The sequence below is a fragment of the Trichoderma harzianum genome (genome assembly GCF_003025095.1).
Source record: "Trichoderma harzianum CBS 226.95 unplaced genomic scaffold M431scaffold_7, whole genome shotgun sequence".
Taxonomy (NCBI): domain Eukaryota; kingdom Fungi; phylum Ascomycota; class Sordariomycetes; order Hypocreales; family Hypocreaceae; genus Trichoderma; species Trichoderma harzianum.
Genome location: NW_020209255.1, coordinates 1372272 through 1384660, shown reverse-complemented (window position 1 = coordinate 1384660; position 12389 = coordinate 1372272). Strand labels below are relative to the sequence as shown.

Here is a 12389-nt window from a genome sequence, read left to right as displayed (position 1 = left end):
CATAGTCTTTGCTTGCGCTCATAGCTCTGCTCGTCTTGATGATGCATAGTACACATGATCAAACCATCTGGGCCATTCGTCCCGTTGATGGTGCCGTCTGAGTAGCTAGAACGTGAATCAATTGATCAGTTAATCGCGGTCATCCGGCACCGGAATGATCAGCTCCAATAACGATGCAATATATGGGCTCTGTAATAAACTCATTAGCCACAATAATTTCCTAAAAGGGGGGTGCATGAAGTAACCTACCATGGCAAGATTCTCCGCCAAAATGCCATGCAACTGAGTCAAGTGAGGCCGGAAGAGCTTCTCATTCCATCCCCCCTTCTCAAAAGTCCTAGACTGTTCTTTAAGAAGCTCCTCCTCGGCCTCCGTCTTGACCACGTTACGAGCAATGTTGCGGAGCACCAACACGGCACTGAGCGGGATGCCGCCAGCCTGGGGAGGCGCCTCGGGCATCCGCTCATCACGAAACGTCGGAGTCTCTTCCAGCACGATGCTCATCGTCTTCGCGGGAATGACCCAGGGGTGTCGCGGGCGCCTGTTCAACGAACCGGGGCTCGGGATCATGGTTGAAATGTGCGTCGAGATGTGCTGCGCGAGAGTCTGCAGATGCATCTTTGTCGGTTTCTCGTACTTTGTGCACTCAGCCCAGGTGCATTGATACTCCTTCTCGATATTGGGGAACTGTCCATTTTCGCCCCTTTGTTCATTCAGATGTGCCGTGAGGATATGGTTCCACATTTCCTCTTGCTTGAGATAAAAGTGGCCGCACTTTTCATTCTTCTTTTCGGGGTTCATGGCCCATAAGCAGCGGCCATATTCGGTACCGTCGAATGCGAGGGGCCGTGGTCGAGCGCGAATACCATGAATGATGAATTTTTGCTGGGGGTCACCAGGTTCCCGAAGCACCTGGGCATTAGAATCCTTATAAACAGACGTACTGCTTCTAATGAAGTCTGCCGGGGTGATCATGGGTTGGTTGATAGCCTTCAGCGGGGTGGCAAATGCCGACTGATAAGCCTGCCATGCGGCAAGCTGGGTAATAAAGGATCGGTTGTCTTCCTCGAAAAAGCACTTGACCCATTGGTGAACCCGGTCCGGTTCTTCTAGCTTCAGCATTTCCTGGAGCAAGTCATTGGGCATTGGCGCAATTTCGTCCTTTGCTGGTAACCTCTGCTCTGGGATAACTGTATATTCTCTGGTATATTTGCGGGCCCCGTGTGCTAATAGGCGAACAAGCTGCTGAACAAGATTGTCGGGGACGATAGATCGTACCAAGTTGTCGAGATTAGGCACAACAGCCGTGTACTGGTATAGAAAGTCGAGGCAGGCGTCAATGAGCTCGTCATCGTTTAGCAAAAGCCAGTTCACGATCCGTTGCAGTGTTGTGCTTGGCACTTCGCCCAATTTGTTTGTCGCCTCCAGATTCACAGAAATGCGACCAAGGGCGCGAAGTGCTGTCAGGATGGTTCCTCTGTCTTCTGATGACAACTGGGCCAAGAGTGTCTTGTACAAGGGGTCGTCGGATTCCAGAGCCATGAAAGGTGTCAGCTGCTCTGCGATGTCAAGAGCAAGATGCTTGACCTCGGTAAGCGAGTCTCTTGCCGGTAGATGTAAAAGGATGCATATCAGGTCCTTTATGGGGTAGAAGTCGGACATGTTTTGCGCATTTTCAGGCAGCGTCACCATGTTTCGAATAGTGAGAATGGCCTCGGTTGTCAATACCATTTCATCGGCAAACTTTTCGGTTTGGATGACATCTGGTATGTCTCGCTCGACCAAGTTTGAGATTCGTTCTAGGATGTCTTGTGTGCCGTAATTGCCATCTAGGCAGCCAATGTCGTTTGACTCGGCGAAAGAATCCCAAGAAACCGTCCAATTGACATGGTAGAAGAGGTTGCCAATCTGCAGCGCCTTCTCCACAAGGCCTTCGGCCAATCCCGGGAAAGAGTCGAATTTGTACTTATCACCTCGTTCAAATGATATCTTCACCAGGTGATTGAGCGCAAAAGCCTGCTCCGCGGGGACACAAGAACGGAGAGCATTTAGGCATCGGGTATAAATGTTGGGGCCATCAAAACCAGCTTCAAATCCAAACGCGTTAGCACAACATCTCTCACAGGGAAACATGGCTTGTTTGAAACTTACTGCCGGGTTGCATGGGCTGTCTGTTGGCAGGATCGAGGGCAAATCGATGCGGTAGCTTGGCTTTAAAGAACTCGCTCGGCGTGTTGCTCGGAGTTGCCACGGGACGCAGCTGAAGCGGCTTCATCGGCTTCGGTTGGTAGGATGTTACCAAATGTGATGTGTTTTCGGAGTTTGGAGGGTGGTGTAGGATCGAAGGCCCCCGTGAGTTGTTATGGATTGCCATAAGTGGCATTGGATGGGCAGATTGATGATGAGGAGCGTTCTGATGTACGTGGTTTACCGCTGGCGAAGCCGAGTTGCCTGCCTGCTGGTTGGAGGCCTGTCTTGTAGATCGGGCCGGGCCTGTATCGGGCTGGAAGATGACCCGTTGAGGAGGAGCCTCGCGAAGACCGCGGGAAGCTCGAGCACTTGCAGCAGGGTCTGGTGCTGGTCGTTCTTGGGTCGGAGTGCCGTCATCACCAGACGCAGCGCTGTCTGTAGCTCCGACGTTGCTCTCCCGCTTGCCGCGAAAGTTTTCTCTCGTGCGTGTCAACAGACTTGCGCCTTTGGCTGTGACGTCTTCCAGAATGTCTTTGGGCGGCGGCTCCTTGCCATGGACTGTGCTGATTTCGTATGCGGCGAGGTTCTTGTAGAACTTTTCCTTGAGAGCAAAGGCCGTCGATGCCTCGTTATTTGAATGAAGGCCAAGCTCAGCTGCCATGCGCCGCCACGCCAATTTCTCCTCCGAAACTTTATCGTATCCACCGCTGGCGACAATGTGGTTGAAGACCTTGTACAGATCCAGGTGGATCATGCCAACCTTGGGTTCTGGATCCAGCGTCGTGCCTCGCTTTGCATGGTAGTCTCTCAGCTTGGTCATGAAGTCTTCATATTCGGGCGTCCTCTCGATGGCGTGCAACGGCACCTCCTGAGGGGAAGAAGTCATCTTGACGGATGATGGCTAAAGCCCTCTTAAGATGTTCTGAGTCTAAAAAAATCGATGCCGAAGCTGTGTGTCGAATTGAGCGATACCGGCCCAGGGCTGCTGGCCAAGCGATGTAGCAGCTTGGCCTTGCGCGTTTGTCAATGTCGGCGGGCTTGGGTCGGAGATGCGCCGTTATCGTGTCTGCTGAGTCAAAGGCGGTGCCTCGGTCGAATCTCGAATCCGTCTCTCCAGATCCTCCAGATTGTCTTTCGCAGCTCTGGCGACAGCAGGAGAGAAATCGTCGTCGGCAAGTGTCGCCTCGCGTGGTCAAACAACGAATAACGAACAAGGCTCGGGCTATCGTGGTTTGGCGCGGCGCGACGAAAATCGACTGGCGCACGGGCAATCTTATCTGCACGTGAGATGCGTCCACCGCCCGTGGCCAATCGGAGTTTTGCCATGGTAGCTCCCTTCCCGCGGTGCCTGCATCTTAGATCAAGCAACTAACGGCCTTGCTGCATCACCGAGTGAGCATTTGCTTTTTTTCCACGTTGAACTGATGACTGATGATTGATGATTGTTTCTTTCTTTTGTTTTTTATCCTGTTTTTTTCTTCTTTTTTCCTTTTCATATTTCCTCCTTTGAAGCCGCCCTTCAAAGAGCCAATCTCTCATAACAACGAGCATCTCCAGCTATGCCCCTCGCACCAACTCCGCTGTCTGGCTGCCCTCTGCGGCGATTAGAGATCCACGATGGATCCACTTCCACTGTTTACGATGCTGCCCAGCTAGAGAGCTGCTTGACTGCTACCCTGGAAGCACGACGGGCCATAGCCGGAGATGCAAACGACATGATGCTTCAATCGCATTTGGGACTGCAACGTGTGGTATGTTTTTACTCGATCTCTGATTTCCTACCCACTGGTTTTGTGCAAATCTAACGGCAACAATAGCTATCCATCCAGCTTACCGAACTCATTACATCATCCAACAACATGCTAGAGACTATCACCATCGACAGGCTCTCTCACCGGATGTGCATTCAAATTCATCAAAAGAAGCAAACCGTTTTATTTACCTTTAAAGAAACCCGAGATCTTAATGTCGTCATATACGCCCTAAAGAAGTTCGGGTTCCAGGTCAAAGACGGCATATCTGACCCGTCTCACGCTGCCGCTACAAGTCTAGCTCGCTGTCAATCCTATCCAACACCTTCGCACCGCGATTTTGCACCGCGATTAAGCTCCATCACTCCATTAGATAGACATGAAAGCTCGCCGACACAATCGCAATTTTCCTTCCTTTCAATGCTGAATTCGAATATGCCGCTTACTCAACTGCAGTCAGCAGATTCACAATATCAACCTCTTCAATCTCCGCCACAAGACCTATCACAGCAGTCAGTTTACCAGATGATGCCAGGAAACACTTACGCTCCCTATCAAAATTCTTACCAATCGTATCTCGGCCACCACAGCAATATGTATCAACCACGAGTGAGCTCTCCGCTTCGAAACACCATCGACATTAATAGTCAAGATACATCTCCCATGTCTTCACTACCGAGTAGTCAATCTAGCGACTTTTCGAATGCTAAAGATACAGGTTCTTTGCTGAGTAATCGATCTGAATCCACGAACACATCGTCGCAACCCTGGCGGCAGCCGATATGCATGGGTATAAATGACTACGACTCAGCATGCTCTCAAGAGACCCCGCAAGCAAGCCAGGACACTGTTGCTTCCACAGCTTCCACAGCTTCTACAGCGGAGGACTGTCAAACTACTAAGGAAGCCGATGTCTCGTACACGTTGCAATCTACACAAGATTTTCGCGCATTGATGCCTCGAACTCGCAATTTGCCTTTTGTCAGGGACAGAAAAAGCAAGACGCCCAAATCACAGTCCGCGCAGAAACGAGCAAACAGGGAGCAGGGCCGATGTAAGAGCGATTCGAATATACTAAGAGAGGAATTTTTGCATTCCGATCCAGAAATGGATAGACCAAATGCATCACAAACCAATGTGCAACCGACACCAGCTCACCCAACAGATACTCAAACTGAGATACCAGCAATGCGTCATTCCTCTTGTGAAATAGATGATTTGCCCTCCATGTTCGTGGCTGATAACGAATTACTTGAGAGGCTGAATAAAACAACATCGCAGCTTCTAGATCAGTGCACCGCAGATATTGGTCGAGGATGTGACGAGGCCGCGTGCGCCCGATTTTACTTGGAGCAGATTGATGCGGCACGGAGAGATTTTTGGTTGAGTGAATTGAAGCAAGCCAGTTACATGTAATCACATAAACGAAGCATTGAATAAATGTTGATTGATAGCCACAGGTGTCATATGAGAGTACGTAATGCTGTTGAAATTGGACTAACAAGGCCCCTTTTCGCTTTGTCTACTTGTCTGACGAATTTGCCTCCATGTCGTGTAATCCATTTCTGAACAAATTGTGCATTCAAACGAGGACACAGTCACACCATGTTCTTCATCTTTGTTCAATCTGCATGGGGGCTTATTCGTCAAACACTGCTTTCTACATATGTACCTTGTTCACACATATTGACTCATGGCCGGCTCCGATTTCTATATAACAGCCTCTCGCCTACGGCTTCCGAGGAGCTTAACCGTGCTGCAGTAGTTTCTTCATCAAGACCTCCGAGCCCACATATAAACAAACTAAAATCATCCTTCACCTTCTAACAAGAGCAGTAATGCCTCTAACAATTGTCCCGGTCGACTCTCTACTCGCACTCAGAGATGGAGTTCCCTACTACCTTAGGAACTACGACCTATCTAACGCGCTGTTCTTCAGGGTCGACAGCTACTCTCGTCGGGGCGAATTCGACTACCATACTGAAGTAGCTTGTTTCGCAGACTGCTATTTTGCGTGGAAGAAGACCATTCTGAAGACGCGGCAACTGGAGTGGCCCGAGGCTCGTTATGGGCCGTCTTATCTCTCTGATAGGGACATGGATCAGGTGTTATATATCCTTGTTACCGAGTTGGACCAGCACCGACGCTCCGGTCTAGGCCTTGAAGATACGCGTTGCGTCGTTTTTGAAGAGATGGGGGAGACTCCTCGCGACAGATTGGCATGGGCCGTGAGAAAGTGCTCGGATATGGTATGGGTCGACATCTAGACGGAGGCCAGCATCAAGACGGAGGTCGACATCAAGACTGAGTTTGATGATAGTATGAGGTTTGGAATCAAGGCAGAGGCCAAAGTGAAGACGAAGAGTAAAGCATGACGGCTGGGGTCAAACCAGAAGACCTTCAGACTCTTCGTCCAGTGTAGCTCTAGATATAGTCAGACTACCCTTCACCTTTAGGATTAGTAGAGAAATAGGACTTTTTCTTTGCTTCTGGCCCACTCACTTGAAACGAACTGATTAAAAGAATGAAAAGAACATGATTTGTAGCAATGGCCCGTGATGTGAGGCCCAATGTCTCCTCTTTGTCTAATGTCTGTCTGTTCATCTTGAGGAGTCTGTGCAAGACGTCCCGAGCGTTACGCTAAGCTAACTTACTCAATCATAGTTCATGACATGTTCGCTTGACCCTCTAGATTCCGTTTCATGATGTATGAAGTAGCTCTTTGTTGTCTTTCTGAATCTTATGATAGATGCATTTGGCCTGCAATTGCTAAGTCTCCTGGCCATCTATAAAAGCCACGAAGTTTCATCAGAATTTTCCTCGATACTTTCTTCATTCGCAGCTCTAAAGATACTGAAATATACGAAATACTCATCGACCACCACCGCCACATTAATTCATCACAAAGTACCTACCCAAAATGTCAGTTTTTGATCCTTCTGATCTCCTTGATCTTTTCGGGGAACCAGTGACGGATCGGAGAGTTCAAGTATATGAGGACATCTTCGATGACTATTTTGAGAGCGAGTTATGGGACGCCAAAATCTTTCGAATCTTCATATTATCCGATAAAGACGCCTCAGAAGTCCATTTCTTGGAACGGGCCACTTGTTCAGACGGCACCTTCATCTGGGTCTTTACTGAGCCCAAGTGGTACCTTCCAACATCGTCTGACGGCCGCATCAATCTCACTGGTACCTGCATTTATACGCCTGATGCTAAAGAAATATTCGATCGCATAAAAGAACATTATGAGAAGTCCGAGAGTTATACCGAGCTTAAAGGTGCCCCTGAAGACATTCGGGCTTGGCATAAGGAGGGAAGATGGGGGAGAACGATAAGGAGGGAAGATTCCGGAGACCGAATGTAATTGCGAGCCGTGGCAACTCTCGAAGATATGTCAAGGGCTAGAAGCAGAGACTGTGATAGAAATATTGCTCAATTATTAGGAATAGGAAATACTCGCCCCTGTTGTTTCCGCTACACATGAATACAGCTCGATACTCAAGTCGCTGCGATATTAAAATACAATTCTTATACTTCAAGGGTAATATACGCGATTATACCATAGCAATTGCACAACGTTTCTCTAAAAATGTATGTAATTCTCTACGTTAGAAGACTAGAGGTTGGCATTCCATCCACACTCCACCCACCAGCTCATCTGTTTGCTTCTTAGGGCTTCGATAAGGTTCTACGAGACGATGCCTGGATCTGCTCACCTGACGCTTTGTTGGTTGTTGAAAGATTAATTTGGGACGAGGAGAGCCTACCAACCGGTACTTGAGAGCATTGGCCAACTCTTAGGCGCCCGTACAGTCTGCATTGCAGCCTTTGTTGTCCCAATCTGGAAGTTGTCTTTTGATGCAAGAATATCGCTGGCTTTGCTTCATCGTGTATATAATGCGATAACTGCATCGACAGCTCCTGATGGCTCATTCTCATTCAATGAACTTCATACACATCTTTTAAAAAAAAAAGCACATTTGTGATGTTATTGCAAAGTCCAAATGACACCATCACTCTCTTCCTTGTATCCAGAAGCAGAAGTTGTCAACCTTTTGGCTCATCGTGGCCATGACATACCCAATGCAACTTTTCTCCGGTTTATAATGGACGTCGAGACGGATGACTCAATCGTTAGTATCGTCGAAATTGCTTGCCGTCAGCATGACCAGTTTATATGGTGTTACGATCGACCAAAAGCAGATTTTCCAACTTCTGACGAAGACTGCGTTAATTTATCTGGATTAAATGTTCCAGCCAAGCTCGATAAAGTTTAGCATCTAAATTTGAACCGCTCTTCGGATTTCTAAGTGAGCTACAGCTGTATGAGTTTGACGGGTGTGGAGAAAATGGCGTTCTTATCACTGCTTTAGAGAGCAAACCCCTGAAAGGGAAGGCATGGTATCGGGAGGATGAAAGATATCGAGAGGATGAAAGATATCGGGAGGATGAGAGGCGATCGCTGATGGTAGCTCTGTGGGACGCGCTTGGATGGATTGCTCACCACCTCGGATTAGGGGCATGTATGGGTCATAGTAATGAATGTGCGTTGCGTATTTGACTTTGCCTTGCCGACACAGTTAAACAAGCAATCATGTCTTGATACTGCCAAATTTGGGTTCAATTTTCGATGTTTAAGATATGGGCCAAGTGTGGTGTTTGTTCAAGATGCAAATCTGAGATCATTCGTTGAACTGCTCCCACAACTGGCTGAACTACACAGACCCTTTAAAAGCAAAATTCCCGAAGGAAAAAAAAGAACAGTCCGTCATCTCAGCCTGAAAGTTGCTGCCCAGTATATGAACATGGTTGGTGCTGGCTTCCTATTTAATCTGGCACTTTCCTCATCAGAAACATTATATATCCTGCCCTCGATCACAACAAACAAATCCGCGCTACGTCTAACTCACTCTTACAACATCATCATACAGCAGTCAATCAGCAACAATGCTCCCCTTGCATTCTTCCGCCAAAGTCGACAGCCTTTTGGCTTTTGACCTCTCACCAGAGCACAAAGAAGACTTTGAAGTGACCAATTCGAGTTCGACCTTCTTCAGGTATATTCAAGAGGACAAGGACAGCCCGGACATCAAAATCTTGGAAATTGCCGGCTCCGAGCGCTATCACTTCCTTGTCTTTAGTTTCAGCCGACCGAAGACGGATTTCAAGATTTCGCCAGATGGCCGCGTTGCTCTGTCTGGAGAATTCGTTGCAGGAAACGCCAAGTTTAACTGCACTCAAGATCACATATCTAAGTTAGTCTATATGCACAAGGCACGCTCAGATGAGCAGGTTTATCAAGGAGGATCTATTGTCGAGTTTCTGGAAGATACCCCGCAGATGAAGGCGTGGCATGTCTTCATGCATCAACGATTCGACTACCTTATTGGGAGACGGGTGAATCTCACAGAGGACGCCGATTCACTCTAGCCTTCGTGGACGGACCCTTGGACCCAGTGAGGTTTATCTTATGGTTATGGAGGTTCTGTGGATGATTGGTCCCGAGGATTAAGAGATAGTCGTGACTTTGGTTATCAATAAATTCTATTTACACCTAAATGCGCTCTGCTAATGCAGTAATACAAGTGACGCTGTCGAAATAATGCAGATTATCTACCAGGTGAGGCGTTAACCAGACTTACACTAAAGCAATCATTGTCTTATTCTAGGATCTTTTTTTTTGTAAACCACACTTATATGAAAGAGGCCATGTTACCAGCCTGTATCATAGTACTACGATTCAGAAGTTATTCACTACACTAAAAATAAAATAAAAGCTTTTTCTCTTCATTCTGTTCACTCATCAGGCCGTACAATCGTAGCACATGCGTCTCTTCATTCAAAAACGATGTAGTACACAGTTTTTCTTTGTCCAGGGTGCTTGTACCTGTTCACTCGATACACTATTGTTGTTAAAAGGCGGACTTGGGATGACAAGAACCCCCTAATCGCCACTCTCGTGAACATTGATCAGTTCTTTGGCGTTCGTACACTGTTCAAGACATCCTTTTTCTCAACCTGGCGGCCTTTGTCGTTCATAATGCGTTCAAAATTGTTCTCACATTCACAAACATGCAGCTACTTGCTACTCATCTATATAAACTTCATCTACGCTGTGAGTTTTTAGTATAATGAAGCTCATCATCAACTACGCTAAACACCATCTACACATACGAGAAAAATTCGAGCATCCGTAGACACATACAAGATGGCGGATTTAAACGATTCTTATCACTTTGGCGCCTCCAACGGTCTCATGATTGATGATCTCCTCGTTGCACTTCAAGAAAACGATCCCGTAGGCGACCAGGGACTCGGAGTCCTCTACAGAGGCAATAACTTCAAGAAAAAGATGGTCCATGTCTTCGAGGTGTTCGACACTCCATACAAACAGATTCTTTGGGTCTGGCTTCGTCACGTGGATAAGTTCCAAGAGAGTGAATTGGTGGACATTAACAAGATAACGAAAGACGATGAATCTACGACATTGCTTGTGCATTGGGAAGCGAGATGGAAGAGGATCGCATTCGCGGGATTGGAGCCCAAGAGCACGCCTAAAGGTGAAGTTTTGGAACCAAATTTCGGGACAAAGGAGGAATTCCAGGCCAAATTGAACGAGATACCGGAGCTGGGGTATGTTGAAGTCTTGGACACAAGGCAGGATAATGAGACTGGCATCCATTTGGCTATCGTATCTATCACAAAATAGAAACGTTAGGCACATCAGACAGGTAGACACACTGAGAAGTAATGGGAACATGTGGAATTACCATTCCAGTTAGGACAATTTTGATGTTGCGGATGTTATAGGCTATCATGGAGAGAAATATATTGCTGTTGCTTTTATGAGCGCTGTATCGAGTGTAGACTGACTTGTTCCTTATTTTTAAACACGTACAAACTGCCAAACACCATCATCCCCAAATCCAAATGCATAGCCTTCAAGGGTGGCGAAGCCACTGCCCTCGTTCTAGCCGCTACATCGTGTCCAGTACCGGGGGAGAGCTATGACCTCGTTAACGAGATGCCCACAAGATACTATTTTAGACTCGAAGAGGGCGTTGTTCTTATGAAAGGCCTTCAAAATCTTGTCGACAGGTGAATGGAACAAACAAGGAACCGGAAAGGTCATCCAAGGGGGACAGTCATTGTAGCTAGTTCCAGAGTGTTGCCTTTCAAGACACGATGGCAAACACAGGACACACGGAGTGTAATTGAATGAAAGGAGGATGTATCAATCACACACACTCCCTCTCCCCTTAGGCGGTGGCTGAACCGGTGTGTACGAGTTAATAATGCGGCATGGATGAACTCAAGACCATGTTCCAAGCCTTTTGTGGTGGTACACCATTCAGGATATCCTTTGTCCTCTTGATCCGTAGATAGATGTTCATTCCCGTGTACTCAATGAAGTCTGAAGACGTTCATCCATATGTACTCAATGAAGTCTCAAGACATTCATCCCCATGTACTCAATGAAATCTCAAGACGTTCATCTCCTCATGAAGGAGTAGTTGTTCTCTGACTATCTATATAACCCGCATCTTCTCTGCTAAGCAAACTCGATATTTCTCTTCCTCAATCCCACTCAACACCATCGACACATACAGCAAAGATTCAAACACTCAAACACACCAAGAATTACGACAGCCAACCAGCGCAAAATGAGTCTCAAGGTCGGTGACCATGGCCAGACCTCTTTTCTCCTCTACGGAGCGATATCCGGCATTGCTCCCGATAAGCATCAAGAATCCAAGACCAAACAGAAGTTCCGACAAATCTACCAGGCGCTCAACGGTAGGTTCTGCGTCCTCGAAATCGCCTATTACGATGAAACCGAAATGGTCATCTGGAAGTGGTACCATAATGACCGGTTGCATTTGAACACGAATACCCGCGACATGTTCGGTCGCTTGAATGGATTCGCCCCCAAATACATTGATGCTCTCAAGCAATGGAATGAGGTATGGACGATGATTGCATCATTCGAGCAAGAGGACTGGACTACCGAGCTGGACAAGCTCGGACTTCCTGTCAATGTCGAGACCTTTGCGAAAAACGCATCAGTGACATCTGAGGGCGTTTTGGCGGCTTTGGGCGAGGTCAAGATGACCATGGCACGTCTCAAATGGTATAATCAAGCGGCCATGTTGAGTCGAGGAGCCCAATGGGAGACCTGGCGCCGGGTAGGTTAGTTCCCTTGAGAGGTTCGATTCCAACTATTGAGAATCACGGATCCATGTGATCCTCCTCATGTTGCAAGCCGCAACTGCCCCGTAGTCCGTTTGCTATAGAAGACTATGTCTTCTGCTGTTTTCTTTCCTATGTCTTCTGTTGTTTTCTTTCTTCTTCCTTTTGCTCTTTTCTGAATAGCTTCCCTTGATGATAGAAATAGACTGCTATTTCTCCATACCAACGTAGCAGGATGTGGATGTAGTGGGG

General features: G+C 47.4%; 6 protein-coding genes across 6 annotated transcripts; 5 read left to right on the top strand and 1 right to left on the bottom strand.

Annotated features, from left to right (window-relative positions):
* Positions 1-129: 129 nt before the first annotated feature.
* Positions 130-3076, bottom strand: M431DRAFT_6286 (hypothetical protein; the record flags this gene model as incomplete). Its single annotated transcript, XM_024921625.1, has 3 exons — positions 130-189; positions 250-2087; positions 2152-3076. 3 exons carry the CDS (start codon positions 3074-3076, stop codon positions 130-132), a joined length of 2823 nt encoding a protein of 940 aa, XP_024773712.1.
* A 673-nt stretch (positions 3077-3749) lies between these two features.
* Positions 3750-6208, top strand: M431DRAFT_87397 (hypothetical protein; the record flags this gene model as incomplete). The annotated part of the gene is made up of 3 exons (XM_024923795.1): positions 3750-3941; positions 4008-5170; positions 5707-6208. 3 exons carry the CDS (start codon positions 3750-3752, stop codon positions 6206-6208), a joined length of 1857 nt encoding a protein of 618 aa, XP_024773711.1.
* A 653-nt stretch (positions 6209-6861) lies between these two features.
* On the top strand, positions 6862-7311 carry M431DRAFT_6284 (hypothetical protein; the record flags this gene model as incomplete). The annotated part of the gene is made up of 1 exon (XM_024921624.1): positions 6862-7311. The coding sequence occupies one exon, from the start codon at positions 6862-6864 to the stop codon at positions 7309-7311; it is 450 nt and encodes a 149-aa protein (XP_024773710.1).
* Positions 7312-8894: 1583 nt separating this feature from the next.
* Positions 8895-9377, top strand: M431DRAFT_482867 (hypothetical protein; the record flags this gene model as incomplete). Its single annotated transcript, XM_024916072.1, has 1 exon — positions 8895-9377. One exon carries the CDS (start codon positions 8895-8897, stop codon positions 9375-9377), a length of 483 nt encoding a protein of 160 aa, XP_024773709.1.
* A 746-nt stretch (positions 9378-10123) lies between these two features.
* M431DRAFT_555428 (hypothetical protein) lies at positions 10124-10656 on the top strand (the record flags this gene model as incomplete). The annotated part of the gene is made up of 1 exon (XM_024921422.1): positions 10124-10656. The coding sequence occupies exon 1, from the start codon at positions 10156-10158 to the stop codon at positions 10654-10656; it is 501 nt and encodes a 166-aa protein (XP_024773708.1). The 5' UTR covers positions 10124-10155.
* Positions 10657-11611: 955 nt separating this feature from the next.
* Positions 11612-12142, top strand: M431DRAFT_6281 (hypothetical protein; the record flags this gene model as incomplete). The annotated part of the gene is made up of 1 exon (XM_024921622.1): positions 11612-12142. One exon carries the CDS (start codon positions 11612-11614, stop codon positions 12140-12142), a length of 531 nt encoding a protein of 176 aa, XP_024773707.1.
* Positions 12143-12389: the final 247 nt, after the last annotated feature.